Source organism: Perna viridis, chromosome 9 (assembly GCF_037379345.1).
Source record: "Perna viridis isolate PV_CMFRI_1.1 ecotype Kerala chromosome 9, ASM3737934v1, whole genome shotgun sequence".
In the NCBI taxonomy this organism is placed as follows: domain Eukaryota; kingdom Metazoa; phylum Mollusca; class Bivalvia; order Mytilida; family Mytilidae; genus Perna; species Perna viridis.
In genome coordinates, this window is record NC_142453.1 from 37,379,046 (window position 1) to 37,400,724 (window position 21,679).

General features: G+C 32.7%; 1 protein-coding gene across 4 annotated transcripts in view; it reads right to left on the reverse strand.

Moving 5' to 3' along the window:
- Positions 1–21,679, reverse strand: part of LOC148608258 (uncharacterized) — a 29,415-nt gene that overhangs the window by 6,867 nt on the left and 869 nt on the right. The window contains exons 1-12 of one of the 4 annotated variants that reach the window (XM_088546289.1): positions 19,588–19,754; positions 13,830–14,184; positions 13,252–13,308; positions 11,944–12,026; positions 11,552–11,703; positions 10,950–11,072; positions 10,358–10,517; positions 9,209–9,778; positions 7,806–7,912; positions 6,773–6,891; positions 6,351–6,424; positions 695–856 (exon numbers count right to left, since the gene is read on the reverse strand). In XM_088546289.1, coding sequence (XP_088402415.1) covers positions 695–856; positions 6,351–6,424; positions 6,773–6,891; positions 7,806–7,912; positions 9,209–9,778; positions 10,358–10,517; positions 10,950–11,072; positions 11,552–11,703; positions 11,944–12,026; positions 13,252–13,308; positions 13,830–14,177 — 1,955 coding nt within the window. In that variant the 5' untranslated portion in view covers positions 14,178–14,184; positions 19,588–19,754. Of the gene's footprint in view, positions 1–694; positions 857–6,350; positions 6,425–6,772; positions 6,892–7,805; positions 7,913–9,208; positions 9,779–10,357; positions 10,518–10,949; positions 11,073–11,551; positions 11,704–11,943; positions 12,027–13,251; positions 13,309–13,829; positions 14,185–14,611; positions 14,633–19,440; positions 19,755–21,679 lie in introns of those variants that run through there. The other 3 variants (XM_088546288.1, XM_088546292.1, XM_088546291.1) reach the window with 3 other exon arrangements.

Genomic DNA, 21,679 nt, shown 5'->3' on the forward strand with positions numbered 1-21,679 from the left:
TGTCTTATTATCTCTTAATCATTGAAAATGCACTAAAATGCAACCATTTTTAGGGGCAACCTTGTTCTGTGATTAAATAGTCAACTTTTGTCTGAAAAAGTTCTTTTTTACATTTTTGAAATTGTATACATGTGAACTTTACATGTTATTTGTTTCCCAATACCTACAATGAACGATTTCACGTAAATTACTTATCAAAGTGTATTGGGGTTGATTGATTTTTGACGCCTCCTCTAATTAATGCAAAATAGCAGAAAACTTTATCGTTTTTCACTTTGATAAATACGATATTCAAAAACTACATTGATTTATCTTCCCATTGACATATGATGCAGCCGTATACCATTCTAGGCCCATTAAACTCGATAACTAAAGCACTTTTTGATACCTGTTTGCAGCACTAATGGCCATACCATTGACTTCCACTTCTCAGCTAGTGAAGTTCTTTGAGATTACATAACTTCCAATGGCCGTAGATGTCACGGCGATACCATTGACTTCCACTTCTCAGCTAGTGAAGTTCTTTGAGATTACATACCTTCCAATGGCCGTAGATGTCATGGCGATACCATTGACTTCCACTTCTAAGCTGGTGAAGTTCTTTGAGATTACATACTTTCCAATGGCCGTAGATGTCATGGCGATACCATTGACTTCCACTTCTAAGCTGGTGAAGTTCTTTGAGATTACATACCTTCCAATGGCCGTAGATGTCATGGCGATACCATTAACAGCCCCCGCTTGGCTAGGTTCTACCGAGTTGTTGACAAATAGTGCTGTAGCAGTAAAACAACAACTAACTGCTATCTTTAAGGGTAAAATAATGACTAACAAACAGGTCCATAGCTCTGGACGTCTGAAATTAAAAACAACAACCGATATCTTCATTGGTAAAATGATGACTAACAAACAGGTCCATAGCTCTGGACGTCTGAAATTAAAAACAACAACCGATATCTTCATTGGTAAAATGATGACTAACAAACAGGTCCATAGCTCTGGACGTCTGAAATTAAAAACAACAACCGATATCTTCATTGGTAAAATGATGACTAACAAACAGGTCCATAGCTCTGGACGTCTGAAATTAAAAACAACAACCGATATCTTCATTGGTAAAATGATGACTAACAAACAGGTCCATAGCTCTGGACGTCTGAAATTAAAAACAACAACCGATATCTTCATTGGTAAAATGATGACTAACAAACAGGTCCATAGCTCTGGACGTCTGAAATTAAAAACAACAACCGATATCTTCATTGGTAAAATGATGACTAACAAACAGGTCCATAGCTCTGGACGTCTGAAATTAAAAACAACAACCGATATCTTCATTGGTAAAATGATGACTAACAAACAGGTCCATAGCTCTGGACGTCTGAAATTAAAAACAACAACCGATATCTTCATTGGTAAAATGATGACTAACAAACAGGTCCATAGCTCTGGACGTCTGAAATTAAAAACAACAACCGATATCTTCATTGGTAAAATGATGACTAACAAACAGGTCCATAGCTCTGGACGTCTGAAATTAAAAACAACAACCGATATCTTCATTGGTAAAATGATGACTAACAAACAGGTCCATAGCTCTGGACGTCTGAAATTAAAAACAACAACCGATATCTTCATTGGTAAAATGATGACTAACAAACAGGTCCATAGCTCTGGACGTCTGAAATTAAAAACAACAACCGATATCTTCATTGGTAAAATGATGACTAACAAACAGGTCCATAGCTCTGGACGTCTGAAATTAAAAACAACAACCGATATCTTCATTGGTAAAATGATGACTAACAAACAGGTCCATAGCTCTGGACGTCTGAAATTAAAAACAACAACCGATATCTTCATTGGTAAAATGATGACTAACAAACAGGTCCATAGCTCTGGACGTCTGAAATTAAAAACAACAACCGATATCTTCATTGGTAAAATGATGACTAACAAACAGGTCCATAGCTCTGGACGTCTGAAATTAAAAACAACAACCGATATCTTCATTGGTAAAATGATGACTAACAAACAGGTCCATAGCTCTGGACGTCTGAAATTAAAAACAACAACCGATATCTTCATTGGTAAAATGATGACTAACAAACAGGTCCATAGCTCTGGACGTCTGAAATTAAAAACAACAACCGATATCTTCATTGGTAAAATGATGACTAACAAACAGGTCCATAGCTCTGGACGTCTGAAATTAAAAACAACAACCGATATCTTCATTGGTAAAATGATGACTAACAAACAGGTCCATAGCTCTGGACGTCTGAAATTAAAAACAACAACCGATATCTTCATTGGTAAAATGATGACTAACAAACAGGTCCATAGCTCTGGACGTCTGAAATTAAAAACAACAACCGATATCTTCATTGGTAAAATGATGACTAACAAACAGGTCCATAGCTCTGGACGTCTGAAATTAAAAACAACAACCGATATCTTCATTGGTAAAATGATGACTAACAAACAGGTCCATAGCTCTGGACGTCTGAAATTAAAAACAACAACCGATATCTTCATTGGTAAAATGATGACTAACAAACAGGTCCATAGCTCTGGACGTCTGAAATTAAAAACAACAACCGATATCTTCATTGGTAAAATGATGACTAACAAACAGGTCCATAGCTCTGGACGTCTGAAATTAAAAACAACAACCGATATCTTCATTGGTAAAATGATGACTAACAAACAGGTCCATAGCTCTGGACGTCTGAAATTAAAAACAACAACCGATATCTTCATTGGTAAAATGATGACTAACAAACAGGTCCATAGCTCTGGACGTCTGAAATTAAAAACAACAACCGATATCTTCATTGGTAAAATGATGACTAACAAACAGGTCCATAGCTCTGGACGTCTGAAATTAAAAACAACAACCGATATCTTCATTGGTAAAATGATGACTAACAAACAGGTCCATAGCTCTGGACGTCTGAAATTAAAAACAACAACCGATATCTTCATTGGTAAAATGATGACTAACAAACAGGTCCATAGCTCTGGACGTCTGAAATTAAAAACAACAACCTACTGATATCTTCATTGGTAAAATGATGACTAACAAACAGGTCCATAGCTCTGGACGTCTGAAATTAAAAACAACAACCGATATCTTCATTGGTAAAATGATGACTAACAAACAGGTCCATAGCTCTGGACGTCTGAAATTAAAAACAACAACCGATATCTTCATTGGTAAAATGATGACTAACAAACAGGTCCATAGCTCTGGACGTCTGAAATTAAAAACAACAACCGATATCTTCATTGGTAAAATGATGACTAACAAACAGGTCCATAGCTCTGGACGTCTGAAATTAAAAACAACAACCGATATCTTCATTGGTAAAATGATGACTAACAAACAGGTCCATAGCTCTGGACGTCTGAAATTAAAAACAACAACCGATATCTTCATTGGTAAAATGATGACTAACAAACAGGTCCATAGCTCTGGACGTCTGAAATTAAAAACAACAACCGATATCTTCATTGGTAAAATGATGACTAACAAACAGGTCCATAGCTCTGGACGTCTGAAATTAAAAACAACAACCGATATCTTCATTGGTAAAATGATGACTAACAAACAGGTCCATAGCTCTGGACGTCTGAAATTAAAAACAACAACCGATATCTTCATTGGTAAAATGATGACTAACAAACAGGTCCATAGCTCTGGACGTCTGAAATTAAAAACAACAACCGATATCTTCATTGGTAAAATGATGACTAACAAACAGGTCCATAGCTCTGGACGTCTGAAATTAAAAACAACAACCGATATCTTCATTGGTAAAATGATGACTAACAAACAGGTCCATAGCTCTGGACGTCTGAAATTAAAAACAACAACCTACTGATATCTTCATTGGTAAAATGATGACTAACAAACAGGTCCATAGCTCTGGACGTCTGAAATTAAAAACAACAACCGATATCTTCATTGGTAAAATGATGACTAACAAACAGGTCCATAGCTCTGGACGTCTGAAATTAAAAACAACAACCGATATCTTCATTGGTAAAATGATGACTAACAAACAGGTCCATAGCTCTGGACGTCTGAAATTAAAAACAACAACCGATATCTTCATTGGTAAAATGATGACTAACAAACAGGTCCATAGCTCTGGACGTCTGAAATTAAAAACAACAACCGATATCTTCATTGGTAAAATGATGACTAACAAACAGGTCCATAGCTCTGGACGTCTGAAATTAAAAACAACAACCGATATCTTCATTGGTAAAATGATGACTAACAAACAGGTCCATAGCTCTGGACGTCTGAAATTAAAAACAACAACCGATATCTTCATTGGTAAAATGATGACTAACAAACAGGTCCATAGCTCTGGACGTCTGAAATTAAAAACAACAACCGATATCTTCATTGGTAAAATGATGACTAACAAACAGGTCCATAGCTCTGGACGTCTGAAATTAAAAACAACAACCGATATCTTCATTGGTAAAATGATGACTAACAAACAGGTCCATAGCTCTGGACGTCTGAAATTAAAAACAACAACCGATATCTTCATTGGTAAAATGATGACTAACAAACAGGTCCATAGCTCTGGACGTCTGAAATTAAAAACAACAACCGATATCTTCATTGGTAAAATGATGACTAACAAACAGGTCCATAGCTCTGGACGTCTGAAATTAAAAACAACAACCTACTGATATCTTCATTGGTAAAATGATGACTAACAAACAGGTCCATAGCTCTGGACGTCAGAAATAAAAAACAACAACCAACTGATTGGTAAAATGATCATTGAAATAAAAAAAAAAAGATCAACAGCTCAAGCAACTTTCAATACTAATCGTATGACAGCAATGATGAGAGAAAAGACAGTCTGGATCTAACTAACTGAATTCTTTTTAGGATTCCCTGGTGGGAGATTATTAATATTTTCTAACATAAAATGACTTGAAGAGGTAGACCCAGGGTAAGGGACATAACTTTGGAAATCATTGATATGTTTGCATCATATTCAATTACACCTAAGTCTATCAAGCTTTCATCTGAAACAGAATGAAGTCAGTCGAAGTTGCTTTGATATTTACATGAAATGGATGTATAATGGTGAATACAAACGTTCCAACGATTTTTAAGAGTTGTGTTCCTCACCATAGGTCTACCTCCTTAATTGTCAGTATTAGAATATTATCATTCTCTGCTTATTATTATGTTATATATTTAATAATGTGTTATGCTAAAGACATTTGATCACTGGTGTATGTCAATACTTATTGTTTGATATGTATAAGCTGTATTGCTTTTGAATAAATAAAATTATTAAAATTTAAAAAATTATTACAGGCAGGACAATAACAACCTAATCATAAATTAAATAAAGTAAAATTATATTCAGTTCAGCTGACAAATGGATAACATTCACTATGTTATGTACAAATACCAGTCCATCTTTCAGAATTTCAAACTTTATAAACCCAAAAGGTTGTTATCCAAGATGGCTAGAGTCAAAATATTGTGCATATAATAACCTGAATTCATTCAGAACAAGTCACAACACAGATGTAGCTGGGGAATAATGAAATTACTTAATAATAAATCACGAAAAAAAATTGCTGAATCTGGTAAGACGCTATTTAAAGAGGAGTTGAGGATGTTAAAGTTGGATAAGTTGATAATGGAAAGTAACCATAATCAATCCACAATTTATGTCCCATTTATTTGATGCAGCATGCCAAATCTGAAACCAATCCATCCCTCGGGAATCCTGATAATTGCAATAAAATTAGGAAAGACAATATGACAGACAGGATGACGGATGTACTAGGTAATTCCAATATACCACCCACTCCTTAGTTGAGGATTTAATAACATATCATCAGTATAATCTGTTCAAACTGCACAGCAATAACAGTAGTTTTTATTTTTTTAAATGCACATTAAATTATGTGTGTATTAAATATCATTTGAGTACCAGTAGTTTGAGTAGACATCATTGATAATCAGTGCATTGATTTGATATAAAACTCATCAACGATGAGGCTTACAACCACATGAAAATTGAAGACTGTGCTGAGCATTTTTACCAGTACTAGAATTTGTACATCAAAGGTTTTGTCAGTGCAATGTTATTCGCTTTATGCTACAACAAAAATTTAAAAGAAAAAGTTACATTTTCAGCAAGAAAAACATTATTATCTAAAGTTGTAGTTGAGAATATCCTGGCAACAAAAATTATATTCAGTCAGTGACCATAGATCAGCTGTTAATATTGTCAGTGTATTTTGACTCTTGTAATGGAAGGATTGCAGTATAAAGATCAAAATCATATACTTACTGATCATATAACAAATGTGGTATTGGCTGAACAGCTAACAATATCATCATCAGACTAGCACTTCCTAAAAATGTCTGAAATCAAAATTATTAACACTTAAATATTCTAATGACATTTTTTTTCTAATTTAAAAAGAAAATTGAATAGTATGTAATTCTCCTGCTCAATCCGAATCGCTTGAAGAGGAAAAATTAATTTACAATATTTTTATAAGATAGGTATTTTTGTATTCGTAAGCCCTTTCTTGCAGGTAAACTCAAATGGTTATACCTTTCTCAACACTAAGCTTGTTAATTACTTCTGAAAATAAATACATTTTCTGCACTCAAAACCATATTAATGAACTTCATTGATACATATGAATCTTAATACAAAAATAGAAGTAGGTTAGCATATTCTCCTTACAAACAAATCCGACTTACATTTTTGATGCCAAATCTCTTAGCACACCAAGGAAATACATAAGCATTAAGTAAGAGTAAAGGAACAGCTGATATTCCCAGTACTGCACCAATTTCTCCTGGGTCAAAACCTAAACCATCTGAAATGGAGTAAAACAATGTCAGTCATTGTCAATAATAGATATGTGACATTTAAACACATGAGACTCCCTGAAGCCTGAATCACTCACCTGATTATAATTTTGCCTTTCAAGAGCAATAACTCTAACAACAAGTGTCCGACAACCTTGATCTCTGCACACTTTTGTAGGCCTTAACATAAGGATCATTTCAGAAATAGGAAGTTTCTTTCAACTGATCATTGTTTTCAAGATATTGACTGAAAACTGTAAAAACAAACACCATTTTTCACCTTTCAAGGGCACGAACTCTAACCAGGAGTCATTTGACAATTTTGAGGCAATGCAAACTTTTGCAGGTCTTATAATGATGATACCAGAACATTCATACCAAGTTTGGTTCTGATTGGTCCCGTAGTTTCAGAGGAGAAATTTAAAAAATTATTAATGTTGACAACAGACAATGACGGGCGCCAAGTGATGGCAATAGCTAACAATAGCCTATGGCCAAGTGAGCTAATGATACCTTACATTCTCAAATCTCCCTTAGAAAGACAGAATGTGTATGTATATTTACTCTCATGTGCAAGATAACACTTAATTTTCTTGAATAACACTGAAAAAATTTCTTATTTTTGTATCTAGCAAATTCATACTTTTTGTACATAACAATATTTGTTTGCTAAATATTGGTATCTTAGAGATCAAAATAAATAGGAAATTTAATTTGTTTAGCAGTGATTCTATGTATATGTTACAGGTAGACTAACGGAAAAAACCAAAAAAATCTAACTTCTTATAAAAATGATTTTAAAATGCTATAAGAGTATTTTTTTCCAATTTTTATATGAAAGAATTTTGATGCTATCCTTTGTTGTTTAAAATACAGAAAAAAAATTAAATCATTTCATTTCAAAAATGGTCTTTGTGCTTACCTAAATAAGGATCTGTAGAGGCCCATACAGTGAAGATTTCCTCGTATCCAATCACAGCAAAGGAAAAAATCATATACAATATGACTGGATGTCTTACATCTGATTGACTGAAAACAAATTATTTTACCAAATATAAATCATAAAACATCATTTGCATATATTTAATTAAATCAAATATGAACAACTGTTTGAACAGGGTGTAATATATTTCAGACAAAATTGGAGTCTAATCAATCAAATAATGAGTTATTAATGTACTATATCTTACACATGACAGTAAAAAAGCACTGTAACAAAACCAGAATATTGAAAAAAGTTTACAATAAAAATAAACATGATACAGATGTCCTTTTTCTTTGGCAGAAAGTGGTAATCTAAATGCTAAAATCTTGATGAATATGAACATCTTACATGTATGGAACTGATGCAAGATTTAATGTATGAAAGAAAATGTTTATTTTGTAATCAGAATGCTGTTAAAGATAAAATTTTTATGAGCTAGTGATTTTTATTCAGATTTAAGATATGTTTTACAAACAGTGCATGTATTTCAATCAAAGACTGTAATAATGTTAATTCAGAAGAAAAATGTATTCCTATTATGCAAAATGAACATGTCAAGCATGGGCACCTGGCTGTGAAAGTAGTTAGATGAATGAGCCATAACTAAGACTGGTAATTAATAACAAATATAACCTGGTATTTTAATTTACAAACAACACTTGTTACCTTTTAATTTAGTTACAATTAGCCATTTAGGTCACACATTTAACTGAGTTTTAGTTTGTGCCATGTGCGAATGTGTCACAACTTTCCGTAATAGGGCATAAATATGCATACCAGGAATACCTGATCTGATGATGTTTTACTGGCAAAGAGTTATGTCAAAGTGTCTTCTACAGTTTGTTTTTATTTTCTAACTATTTAAAAGTTGTGTATTCAGACTAGGATAAAGCCATGGCCTAAAGGGGACATTTTATAACATCGTCACATTTATTCATAAATGGATAGAGGCACTGATCAATTACATTCAATCGCCAGTTTGATTGACGGCTTTCGTTTTCCAAAAAAATAAGTTCAGCCCAAATTACAAATGAATGTAATCAATATATTTTAATCAAATCATTTTACAATGCAAGGAACAAAGTTCTAAAGTCTACAAAACATAAGTCGGACGGTAAATAATTAACTTGATTGAACAGATCTTTATTGAATAAACAATTCTATGTATCTGTGAAATCCGATAAAGACACAACCTTCTAATGATATGAATTTTAGGTAAATATATTTACTGAAAAATATTGACACAAATCAAGGATGATAAGTCAAGACTGGCCATTTGCTGAAAAAATTGTCGACTTATAGTCAGAAAATATAGTATGTCATAATTTACTATCAGTTACCTTAACAGGCTAAATAATGACATCTGGCCAACTGATTTACAACATCTTGTGAACACATTTTCTTTTTTTGGAGTGCTGATTTCCTCCACTGTAAACTCTGTAACATCACAACCATTACAGGAGGTCTTATAGGTCAAACTGTTTTTAGAACTTGAACATATAGAAACTTTTACTGGTTTGGTAGAATTAAAATGGCAAGTTCCATTTAAACTTTCAGACTGAGATCTTTGTCTCTCATTAGTTGTTTTGGGTCTGTATTTTAATTCACTGTTTTTTAGAAGTCTGCTTCTTTCTTCAACTTCATTAGATTCTTTGCTACATTTATTCTTGTCCATCCTGTTCAGAGATTCTAGGGAACAAACATTCAGCTGAACCTGGTAATATGCAGCTTCATTTTCAAGATGGAGGTTATCAACAGACATTGAAATTTTAGGTTTTTGTTGACTAGTAAAACTTTGAATTGATTTTTTATCTTCATCATCTCCGACTAAAATTTTAACTTCCTCTTGATCATTTTCTTTCACTTCTTTTAACTTTCTCTCTTCTACTGTCCATTCAAGATTTTCTCTCCTACAATGAGTCAGCAACATTGAAATGGTCTTTTTGTGTGTTTAACATCAGCCTATTTCATATCAAGACATGACTTTATAATACTGATGGGCATCAGGGGCAGATACAAGATTTTAGATTGGGGAGGGGGGGTGGGGAGGGCACACAGTAATTATTATTATTTTTTTTTTTGAGGTTAAATTTTTGTAACTCTGCTAGAGTGGTGCAATGTAGATATCTTTTGCGGTAAAATTAGCAAGAAATTATAGTTTCAACCTAAAAACACCTAAATCTACCCCTGACAACCCATGCTTTGCAAGTTTTAGTGGGACGCACGCCTGCCATGCCCCCGTCTGAATACGCCCCTGGGCATGGGGTGCTGGAAATCTGTAATAATAATCAACTGTAATCAATTACATTTTTCAAGTAATTTGATGCAATATTTAAATGCCCATTTTCTGAATTAGATTTTAGCTCATAAAAGTCAAGAATCCATAGTCGCCCAACGATGCAAATCAAGGTATCATATAAAAAAAAGCATGAACAACTCTCTAACAACAAAATCTCATGTATCCAATAGTTATATCAGTGTTCACTTACTTGCTGTGTAAAGTTTCTGGCAGACAGAAGAATTCTATTACAGCCACCATAGTACAAACAATAAAGACAAGTAACCCAGGTAACAGGTAGGGAAACTCCTTCAATAACTCTGATCCTCCAAACATCTCAGGATATCTCTTCACTGGGTTGGCTAACAAACCTTAAAATAGTACAAGTTACTATAAAATACATCAAATTTCACCACTGCCAATTATCATGAATTCTTTCAGAGAACATATTTGCAGGTATCATATTTTGTGGTTTCAAAAAATGATTAACGCTTTATAGTGTTAATAATTAATTTCGTTGGTACTATTTTTATGCTATTCTGTCCACTGGGAAAATAGCAAAAATTAGAACACTGCAAAAATTATTATGTTTGCAGTAATCCATTCAAAGGTTTCACATTTCACGCTAACACAAATTTGAATTTGAATATCTGTAAGTAAAATGTACCAGTATGCATGTCAACCAATAGTTTTCCATTCAAATTATAACTATAGAAAGCAACACATTTTTATGACACATTTTCAAATTGTAATAAATATAGTTGTAAAATGACAATGAAGAGATCACGTTTACATGTACTCACCTCCAAATGTAGGACCTAAAATAAGGCCTGCTCCCCAGGACATGGACAGAAAAGACATTCCTACAGCCTGGTTTGTGTTGTCCGAGATCTCATAAATCACCGTTTTAGCTGTACCCACAGTTCCTGCAACATAACAGTAAAGATGGATAAAACGTTTACTTCTTATACTGTACTGCATGACAGGTAACTAACAAAACATGCCACTTAAAGATTATTTTTCTCAGCTTCTTTACAACAAAAATAAAATCTACAAATATAATAGATCTACTTGAGTTTTCAAGTCGAGACAGAAAATATCACAGTAGGGCAAGATTTGATATTTTGTCAAGATGTTCAAAATTGGTACTAATCTGTTTATCAGCAACATCACAGTCAATTTGATGTAACAATGTCATTGAAAATGAACACTGTTGTTGAAGATTGTCAATATTTTTATCATTATGACAGTAGCCTGTGATAGAATATATCAAACAGTACAAGTTACCTATAATGAGTATTATAAATTGTCTTTTTAATAACTCATCATCAAAACAGAATACTGAGAAAAAATTATTGTAGTTTTTCTGTAGATGAAATTATCCCTTATTGAAATATGTTATTACCATTAGCTAAACCAGTGAGAAATCGAGTGATGACAGCCATGGGAAAGTTTACAGTAAACCCAAAGGCCAACGAGAAAAATCCATTCAGAAATACAGTAATCAGAATTATTGGTCTTCTCCCAAACTTGTCTGATAACCATCCCCAGAAAAAACTGAAATGAAAAAGGATGTATTTATCATAACAATACACATGTATATATTTTTGTATTACATCATATATTCAATATCAATATATGAATATCCTAGTGTAAAGAAACATACAATAATGTTGCTTGAAATTCTTTAAATCCTTATTATCCAACGAATTTGAAACAATTATGGTATATTCAGTAAAACAACTACTGTTTACCATTTGTGATATCAATTTCAAGTAAATGAAAAAAAGGTCTGACCTTCCCATTGTTCTTCCTGCAAACACAGCAGAGGCAATAAATCCAGCATAATATCCCTTATCTTCCTCTTTATAGCCAAACCACTGAAAAAAAAGAACATAAATAACAGTTAAATATCCCTTTTAATTTCATTTCAATTAAAAAACCATTTGAAAGATTTTTTTTTTTTTCGATGAATCTGTATATATTCCAATACTTCCCACTTATGCTAATTTACAACACTTTCTTAAAGATATTAGAAATATTACAAGTTGTAATACATGTATTAAACTTAAAGTGTGTCCTGTTTGATACATATAACACAATGATAAAAACTGTGGACAAAAACATTGGAAAGAGCAAATAACCAAATAATATCATTTGTTTCATTTTTAGTGAGTGATCATATTTTAGTTATTCACCACTGACAAATGTTTATCCTTTTAATCATGCAGTCTTTTTTTTTTCAATGTGTAAATTTTTTGTTATTGTTATTCAAATAAGTACATGTTTAAATAATTTTTCTTCTTTTATAAACACATTATGTGATTTACAAAATCAATATTTTGTACTATTTTCGTACAGGTATCTGGTGTGAATGGTAGCATGTAAATCACATAATGTGTTTATAAAAGAAGAAAAACTATTTAAACATGACTTGAAATGGTCAGCTAAAGTTTTTTTAGTAATGATTCAAATATGTGATAAAAAATTATGACAGTGCATTTTTCTATTTTGTCCCATGCATTAACCTTTGACCCATATCAAGCCCTCAAGCAGAGCTCTTTGGCTTGACATGGAAGTTTCATGTTGATACACTGGCAAATATTGAAAATGCAATGTAATATGCACTTACAACAATCATTCATAGCTTCTGAAATGTCAATTTCATCACTATTTGTTATAACATATGCATAAAAATATAGTGCAAAACCATCCAGGGTGAACACAATATAGTGTAAAACCACTTAATTTTGTACATGCCACAGGATTAGGACAAAAGCACCCAGAATCCTTGTGTATACTATAGAATATACAGGGATCACCAAAGATAAAAATATAAGGGGGAGGGGTGCAAATCAACTTATGTCCCATGTTCAAAATCTTTGAAATATCTAATCAAAGTTTTTCTTACATTTTATGGTCTTAGCTTATCTATTGCTTCAAAAGAAAAAAAAAAGTATGATTTACATGCATTTTGTTATAAATATTGTTTTGATATCAATTTTCTAAAATTTAAGGGTGGGACAGCCCTGCTATAACTGTACAATAACTCTACTTTGAAAGAAAGGGAACATATAGTATTTAGTAATGTTAATGCTAACTCACCAACACCATTTCTGGAAGGAATGGGAATAAAAATGTCAAGCTAAAGGCGCTACCAAACTGAAAAGGATAAAATAGTATCAGTTATCAAAGTTACATATTTTAATCTATTTGTTGTAATGATGGACTTTGCTGTATAATATCATTAATTTAAGGGTAAATATTCCACAACTGATACTCAGTTAGATTTTTTTTAACTCATAAATTTTGTAAGACTCATAATTGCCAGATACAATGTATATTTAGGTATGATATAACAGATAATGAATACTACAGGAGTAAAATTTACTTTCAATTGTGAAAGGTCCTGGAAATTTTTTGCATCTTAAATGGAAGGTCTGTCAGAAAAAAAGTGAAAGGTTCAAAATTAAGAGTAAATGCAATGAATCTCAGGTCCAGGACTTAAGTAAATACATTTTCAATGGTCTTGCAGAAAAAATTCAGTGTCCATGACATCCGACCAGCACTAAATTAAACTCCTGGACTATTCTCAAATAAAGACCATAACTCATGACCATCAAACTTAAGATTGATGCAATAGTTGAAGACTGTAGATAGTTTCAATATTGCAGAAAACCTACCAGGGCCAGGAACACTAGTAATATCATTTTCCACTTAATTGGAGTGGCTTCTTTGTCAGTTACACTCATTTTCTTCTTCATCATTACCCATACTGAAGATTTTCTTCTAGGTAGAGGAATGTCAGTGTTGTCATGGCAACTTTGTGTCACCTGATCTGCAGTAGAAGTTGTCATGTAATTCAAGTCATGGTCACCAGTATCATAATTGTCATGATAAGTATTACTTTGTTGAGATTCTTCTTTGTTGAACAAACTGTTCTTGTCAATGTCATGGCTAGCTGTATCAACTAGAATAAACCTGCCTTTCTGAGGGGTCACTTCTTCTGGCTCTTTTTCATCAGTTTGCATGTTCAAGCTGTAAGACAATGTACAATTAAGAATTATTTCTGTCAACAAAACGTGTAAAAATTACACATCAATTCAAATGTCATTGTACTTTTTAATGTATCAGTATTAGAACACAATATGTCTATCCAAATATACATTCATGTATAAATGTAGTCTACATAAAACTAGATAAACTGTGAACAATGTATAAATGTAGTCTACATAAACTTATATTTGTAGATTAATTGTGAACATGGTGGCCACATAATTTAGCAATTTACTAATGTTTTAAAAATTTGTAATAAAATCTTGGACGAAAATGTAAATATTGCATGTGTTAAAAAAGTACTTCAGTGCTAACACATGGAATGTTCTTCAAATTATTTTAGTTTCTACAAAGAATGGTCAATCAGCGTAAATGGACATGTTTCACATGTAAGGAGAAATTTTCTAACCTAGCCTTACTAGCTTGTGATTACTGTCTGGAATGGCAGCATCAGGGTGGGGGTAATCATAATCAGTAACTGTAAACAATTGTAATCCAATCGTAATCAGTAACTGTAAACAATTGTAATCCATTACAACAGAGAGTAACTGAAAGTAATCTGTAATCGACATTGATTTTAATTACTTGTAATCATAATTTAATCGATTACAGCTTCTCAACAAGTAATAATCAATTACTTTTCAATTACATTCGATTACATTTTAGAACACATTTGTGTAATTTTCAATAGAAAAAAAATACATCTAATTTTAGTGGAAACATCATAAAACCAACTGAAATAAAAGTCAGTGTAATTATAAAACTAGAGGCTCTAGAGAGCCTGCACCTGGTCAAAATAGTCTTTCTAGTTTTCTTAAGCTGGACTCTTAACCTTACCGTACTAAGGTCACAAGAATCATTTAATCAATGCAGAGCATTTAAGTTATCCACCTGGTTTTCATATTATAAAATAAATCTCTAATTTTCATTTTTTCTCTTCAAGGGCAATAACTCCAACACTGTGCAACAGATCTTTATGAAATAGGTTGGCCTCAACATGCTGATCAATTTCCCCACCTAGAAAATTTGGCTAAATCTTTTGGTTTTCAAAATATTTTAACAAGTCATAAATTTTGAGTAGTGATGGCCATGTTTTCGACAGATATAAAATTGTTAAGGATGTCCTAACAAATATTCATGCAATTTGTGTAGGAGATTTAAAAAAAAAAAAAATCCATTTCTGGACCCATAACTCATTTATTTATCAATAGATCTTTCTGAAAATTTTGGCATACATGTACATGTAGTTAATCCCATCATGATGAACAATTTATAATTCCTGCCAGATTTTTAGCTAAACCCAAAGGTTTTTAAGTTATTTGCATAATTCTGCAATTTGAGCCCAATGGTCTAATTTTAGTAATGGTGGCTATGTTTTTTGAAAGACCATAAATCCCCATACACAGATTGTTAAACATGTTCTACATAACAATCACACAAAGTTTCGTTCAATCCATCCAGTAGCTTCAGAAGAGAAGATTTTCGAAGTTGAAAATGTAATATTCAGGAAAAAAATCCATTTCAGGACCCATAACTCATTTAGTTGTCAACGGATCTTTCTGAAAATTTCAGCATAGGTCCATCCCATCGTGCTGAATAATTTAACCCTCACCAGATGTTAGCGTAACCCAACTGTATTAGAGTTATTTGTATAATTCTACAATTTGACCCCTATGGTCTATTTTTAGTAACATTGGCCATGTTTTTTGCCAGATCAAAAATCCTCACAAAAGGATTGTTAAAAATGCCCTAGGGAACATTCATGCAAATTTTGGTTACAATTTATATAGTAGTTTCAGAGAAGATGTTTGAAAAAGTTTACAGACGACAGACACTTAGTGATGGCAATAGCTCACATGGCCCTACGACCAGGTTAGCTAATAATGTTTAAACAAAAAAGTCCCAAACATAGATTCTTGTCAAACAAAATATTCCAAGAACTGTGTGTTGATATTTAATACTATAAAGTTAATTAGGATAGTTAGAAAACAGTTTTTTTTTCACTGAAATAGTGAAATATCTCTCAATTTACAAAGGTCCAACAAATTGGGCCTGAGGGTACCTGTACATGTAGACAGTCTGTTTTAATTAAGCCCATTCATGAAATATTGTTTCAAACCATAAAATTTCTATTCATAACCTGAAGCATTATTTCACATCTGTCATATTTATGACTTAAAATACAACTGTAAAAACAATTATTGTTTGTTAATTGTACTGACAGATTAGATGACCATTTAAAAAAAATGAAAAATTTTAGTTTTTTGAAAGATGAAGTAAAAAAAATCTCTTACTTTATCAGAGGGAACATTGAAATGAACAATATAACTGAACTGAAAAGAACAATCAACAAAACCTTGCCCAATATATGCCCCCAAAAAATAAATAAATACGGAAAACTAGAGGCTCAAGATAGCCTGAATCGCTCACCTGGTTAACCATTTGCTTATTTGAAAAACTTGAGGAATGAGACAGGCTAAGTTAAAATCAACTAAAATTATTCATAGCATTTTCATGACATGAACCAGAATTTTGCTAAAGGCAACAATTTTCTAATTTTTTTTCAAAAACCTGTCTTATGACCCCTAAGTTCCATTTTCAGTATATGCAGCCATATCAATTCATGGATTAAAAATCACATAGCACAATACACTAAAGAACTATTATTCATTCAATGATCTTAAATGGTTTTAGAGAAGAAGATTTTCGAAGTTGTACATGTGAACAAAAAACTGTTTCAGGGGTCGCAACTCCTACATTAGTCAATGAATGGTTTTGAAAATTTCAGCATAGTTTCTTCTCATGATGCTTAACAATATTACCCTGCCAGAAATTTGCTAAAGGCAACCGTTTTTGAGTTATTTGCAAAAACCTGCCATCTGACCTCTATGTTCTATTTTTAGTAATGGCGGCCATGTTTTTTGATGAATCAAAAATCCCCACATCACTTCAATGCGTGATACCCCAAGGAACATTTATAACAAGTTTGGTTCTAATCAGTCAAGTAGTTTCAGAGGAGAAGAGTTTTGTATAATTGTTAATGACGACGATGGACGCCAAGTGATGGCAATAGCTCACCTGGCCTTTGGCAGGTGAGCTAAAAACAACAACTTGTGGATGTCCCATGTAAAAAATATACTAAATAAATTAGGGTTCTGTCATCTTAACTTACAACTTAATAACCTTCAATTTTATATCAAAAGAGAATCGAACAAAGACTACACGATCAGTTTAAGCAAAATTTAGTAGACTCACTAGCTATGAGTGAAAAACTGTCATTTTTCTGTAAAATATTTATTCCGTCTACAAGACCCACATATATTGATTTATGTAAATCTAAAATAGAAAGATCTATCATCAGTAAATTTCGTTTGAGTGCAAATGCACTAGATATAGAAAGGGGTAGGTACAAAAATATAGAGAGAAAAAAACGTATTTGTAAATCATGTGATAGTGGGAACATAGAGGATGAATATCATTTCTTCTCGGTGTGCACCAACTACACACCGCAAAGAAATCAATACAGAATGAAATTGGACAACCGTAATTTAATTTCTTCATGAAAACCTCACCTCACACCAAGAGACATTGCATATATATTAAACAGTAGCTCTAAAGAAATACTAAAAATAACTATCAAATTCATGAATGAATGTTGGAATTGAAAGTCAATTTAATTTAACAGAAATTACATTAATATATAACATTAAAACTATAGATTAATCTGTTTTGATCAGATTTACACCACTGTCGCATCATGGTCATAAATTTACTTTATATGTAATGTATATTACATTGTACTGTTTTTGTTCATGCCACAACCATTTACTGTAAATGTGTTTGTGCAAATAAAATTGTCTATTGTCTATTGTGTATTTTGTCTTAATTCTGAATGATTTTTAATCAATACATGTTCCCACATTACTAACATAAATTAGCATTTCTGTCATGATTTTGTGTGTTATTGACTCAAACTGGATGTGTGGACGATTAGCCTGAAGAGGATCCCTGTCTTTGAATGCAAGGATGAGCTGCCACTGCCTTTGAATAAATCAGATTCCCCATCACATTCACAAATATGAAGATTTCCTTGATTTTGAGCACATTTTATATTACATATTTCGTCATTCTTTTTTTCAGTCATACATGAAAAAAATCAGCTGCCACTGCCTTTAAATAGATCAAATTCCCTATCACATTCACATACATGAAAACTTCCTTGTTTTTTAAGCACATCCTTTATTACGTAGCCGGGCTGGTTTTAGCCAAAAGTTATATTTTCAATATTTTGATGAACATTACATCGTTAGGGAGCTTAGCTCGTAGTTTGTTCGTTGTACTTACTTATTTGTTGGAAGAAGCCATAATTTTCGATATTTTTCATATGTTTTTCTTGTCCATGTGCACCGTGTAAACTGGAAGTGCACATGCCAAAGTCGTTCTAGTATCTGGTCCACGATTGGTCAATTTCGGCCAATCGTTTTGTTTACATTCGTAAGTTCTCACAGTTTAACAGCTGATTTTACGATGCTGTCGGTCAAGGTTTAGCTCTATTGTCCTCAGGAGAATAAATAAAGCTCAATTTTAAGTATTCCTCAGTTGCAGAAAGAGCCAGCCTGGAGCCAGGTCACCATCACCCACAGGAATTAAACAATTTCCACCGGGCTCACACTGAGTTCTAGATTGTGACCTTGCCACGTTTGTAAAAGGTATGTTCATTTGTTAACTTATCCCAGGGTCCGTCTCCAGACATTTAGGGATCATTATTGGCTCTTTTCATTTGCTTTTTCATTTAAAACACAACACGAAGTATTTTATTCACATTTTGGCTATCTTTTGGGTTATTTTCATGTAATTTATAATGAAGTAACTTACTTTTGAAGCTTCATTCAGTTTTTCTGAGGTCTTTAGGCATATTTTTGATAAAGCTTATTTTCAAAGGTGCTAATAATTGTTGAATATTGTTATTTTTGATACTAAACTTTACATTCACCATTGTTATATTGTAAAATAAATATATTTGTGTTGAAGCTTACTAATTTAGCCTGTTGAAAGTTCAGCCATGTGCTTCAAGTGTATCCAGAGGTCGAATCAAGGTTAACAATATATGGATATGGGGAAATGTCACTGAATATTTACTAAATAATTTAGCCCTATTTAGGAACATTCCTTGGCCCCGTATGTTACAAATACATATTTCGTTGGTTTTTTTTTTTCAGTTTTAAACCAATATCTTACCTTAAATTAATATATTTCTACTATTATCATGAAAACATTAATTTTGTGACAGCATGACTCCCGTGATGCGACACACCGATGTCGTACTAAATTTTGACATTCATTGGCTTCAATTCAAATCATACAAATGTTTCATTTTGTACGTGCCTTTTCGTTATTTTCTTTCCTTGGTTTCACCATAATATTGTTATCTTAATTTGCTCTATAAACAACAACGTCTCATTTTCTATATGTACTGTTTTTGCGTTACAGAAATACGGAAATCAATTCAAAATATTTCGTCAGCTGCTTTCATGAGACCGGAAGTAAATCTGAGTATCTGGATGACTCGTACCAAATGCGATTCGTATCTGGGGATAATACTTAACAATTCTGGAAAATACATAGAAGCCAAGTCCAAACTATATGACAAAGCTCTGAAAGCAAGTTTTAAGCTTTGCAGAGTCATCAGGTCCACCTCACCTCCACTAAAGACTCTACTGCACATATTTAATCATAAAATAAAACCATGCATGGTTGTGAAAAATATCACAAGGAGGAAACAATGAATTTATTTTAAATTTACAACTGTTGAGACTATGAAAAACTATGTGATACATTTTAGGGATGTTCTAAGCAAGCAACAGATATCGCTGTAATATCAGAACTAGGAAGATTCCCTGTATTATTGTGACCTTCATATATTGGTTTACACTTGAGACCTCACCATCAGAGCTTTTGAAGTCTGCATACTTGAGTATATGCTGAACAAACAAATGAAAGAAAATTCTTGGTATTCCAATAATATCTTCTTGAGTAAATAAATCGAAATTGATATAATAATTTGCAGAGGCTTTAGCCAAGGGAAATTTAAAATGTTACTGGAAAGGAGAATAAAAGATTTATTTTAAATATTGGGATGATATAAAAATTGTCGTGACCTGCCGTAATTTTGCCTACACTTCAATTTGGCCTCAGCTACGCGCCTGTTAACTTCTTAGTGTTTAAAGTTTTTGTTCTTGCCTCAGTTATTTACAGATTCTGAACTAACTTAAGATGAACGTAATATATTCTCATAGAGCAATTTGAATCTTAATCCAGTGTAATTATATAACTCAGTTGATTTTTGTCAAGGAAGTCTATTTACAGACTGAACTTGACTTAGAGATCGTCGGCAACCAAATTTCGTAACCAGGTTAGACCTTTCTACATATTACTACACTTTTTGTGTTGTAAGTATAGATTACAGTGGCGGATCCATGGGAAGGGGAATGGGGTTAGTACCCCTCCTTTCAATTGGAAAATTTCATGTGTGTTTAATTTTATCCCGGGAATTTACCTTCTGTACATAAAATGCACTGTGTACATGTATGTTAATTACTACATGTACATAAATAAAATAGAATAGGAAACATACATATACACATATATACATGTAGCATGTACACCGCTGAGTATCAAGAAATCATACTAAATAACTAATGTGCTGGATTACCATTGTATCATACTTCTTTTTGAGTGTTTTTCATGATTTAACATGCACAATTTTTCAACAATTTTTTTTATAAATTGCAATTTTCAATTTTCTAAGCGGGGGCCCGCCCCCCCTTGATTCGGCACTGATTGACCAGTATTACCCACTTTGGGAATATTGACCAGGTGGTTTAAAAACCAGTAAAAACCTGGGACTGTTATAACCACCCAACCTTTATTTTTGCAGGCTTTGCACAAAAATATATGTACATGTTACAAAATTTCCCTTGATTTCTTTTCAGTGGTTATCACTTAAAAGTTTCACTAGATGAAGTGGGAAGAAATAATCATCTCTTAATAAAAAAAAAAACTATACAACCATGAAGCCTGGTTTCTTAGCACTTATATATTTGGAGTTACTTAGAAGTTACTGGTATTTCCATCTTATACATATTTGTGAAACAATCATGCAGAAAAAATGAAAGTAATGTACATACCTTATTGAAGGCAGACAGGTATTAAACACTTAGCTTTAGCACAATAGTGATTCATAAAAAATGTGGTACTCATGGGGTATGGCTTCACTAGTAACTTTGTAAAGTAAAGATGGGTTTATATTCAAAGTGCATGTGTGATTAAGACATCATATTCCCTGCATTCACCACATCTCTATATCATTGACTTTCCAACTTAATTGGTACCTTAAATTGCTCATATCTATGAGCTGCAAAGTTGTATTTAGTTTAAAGATTTTTAAATTGCATAGTAGAACAAGAGTTTGTGTCCT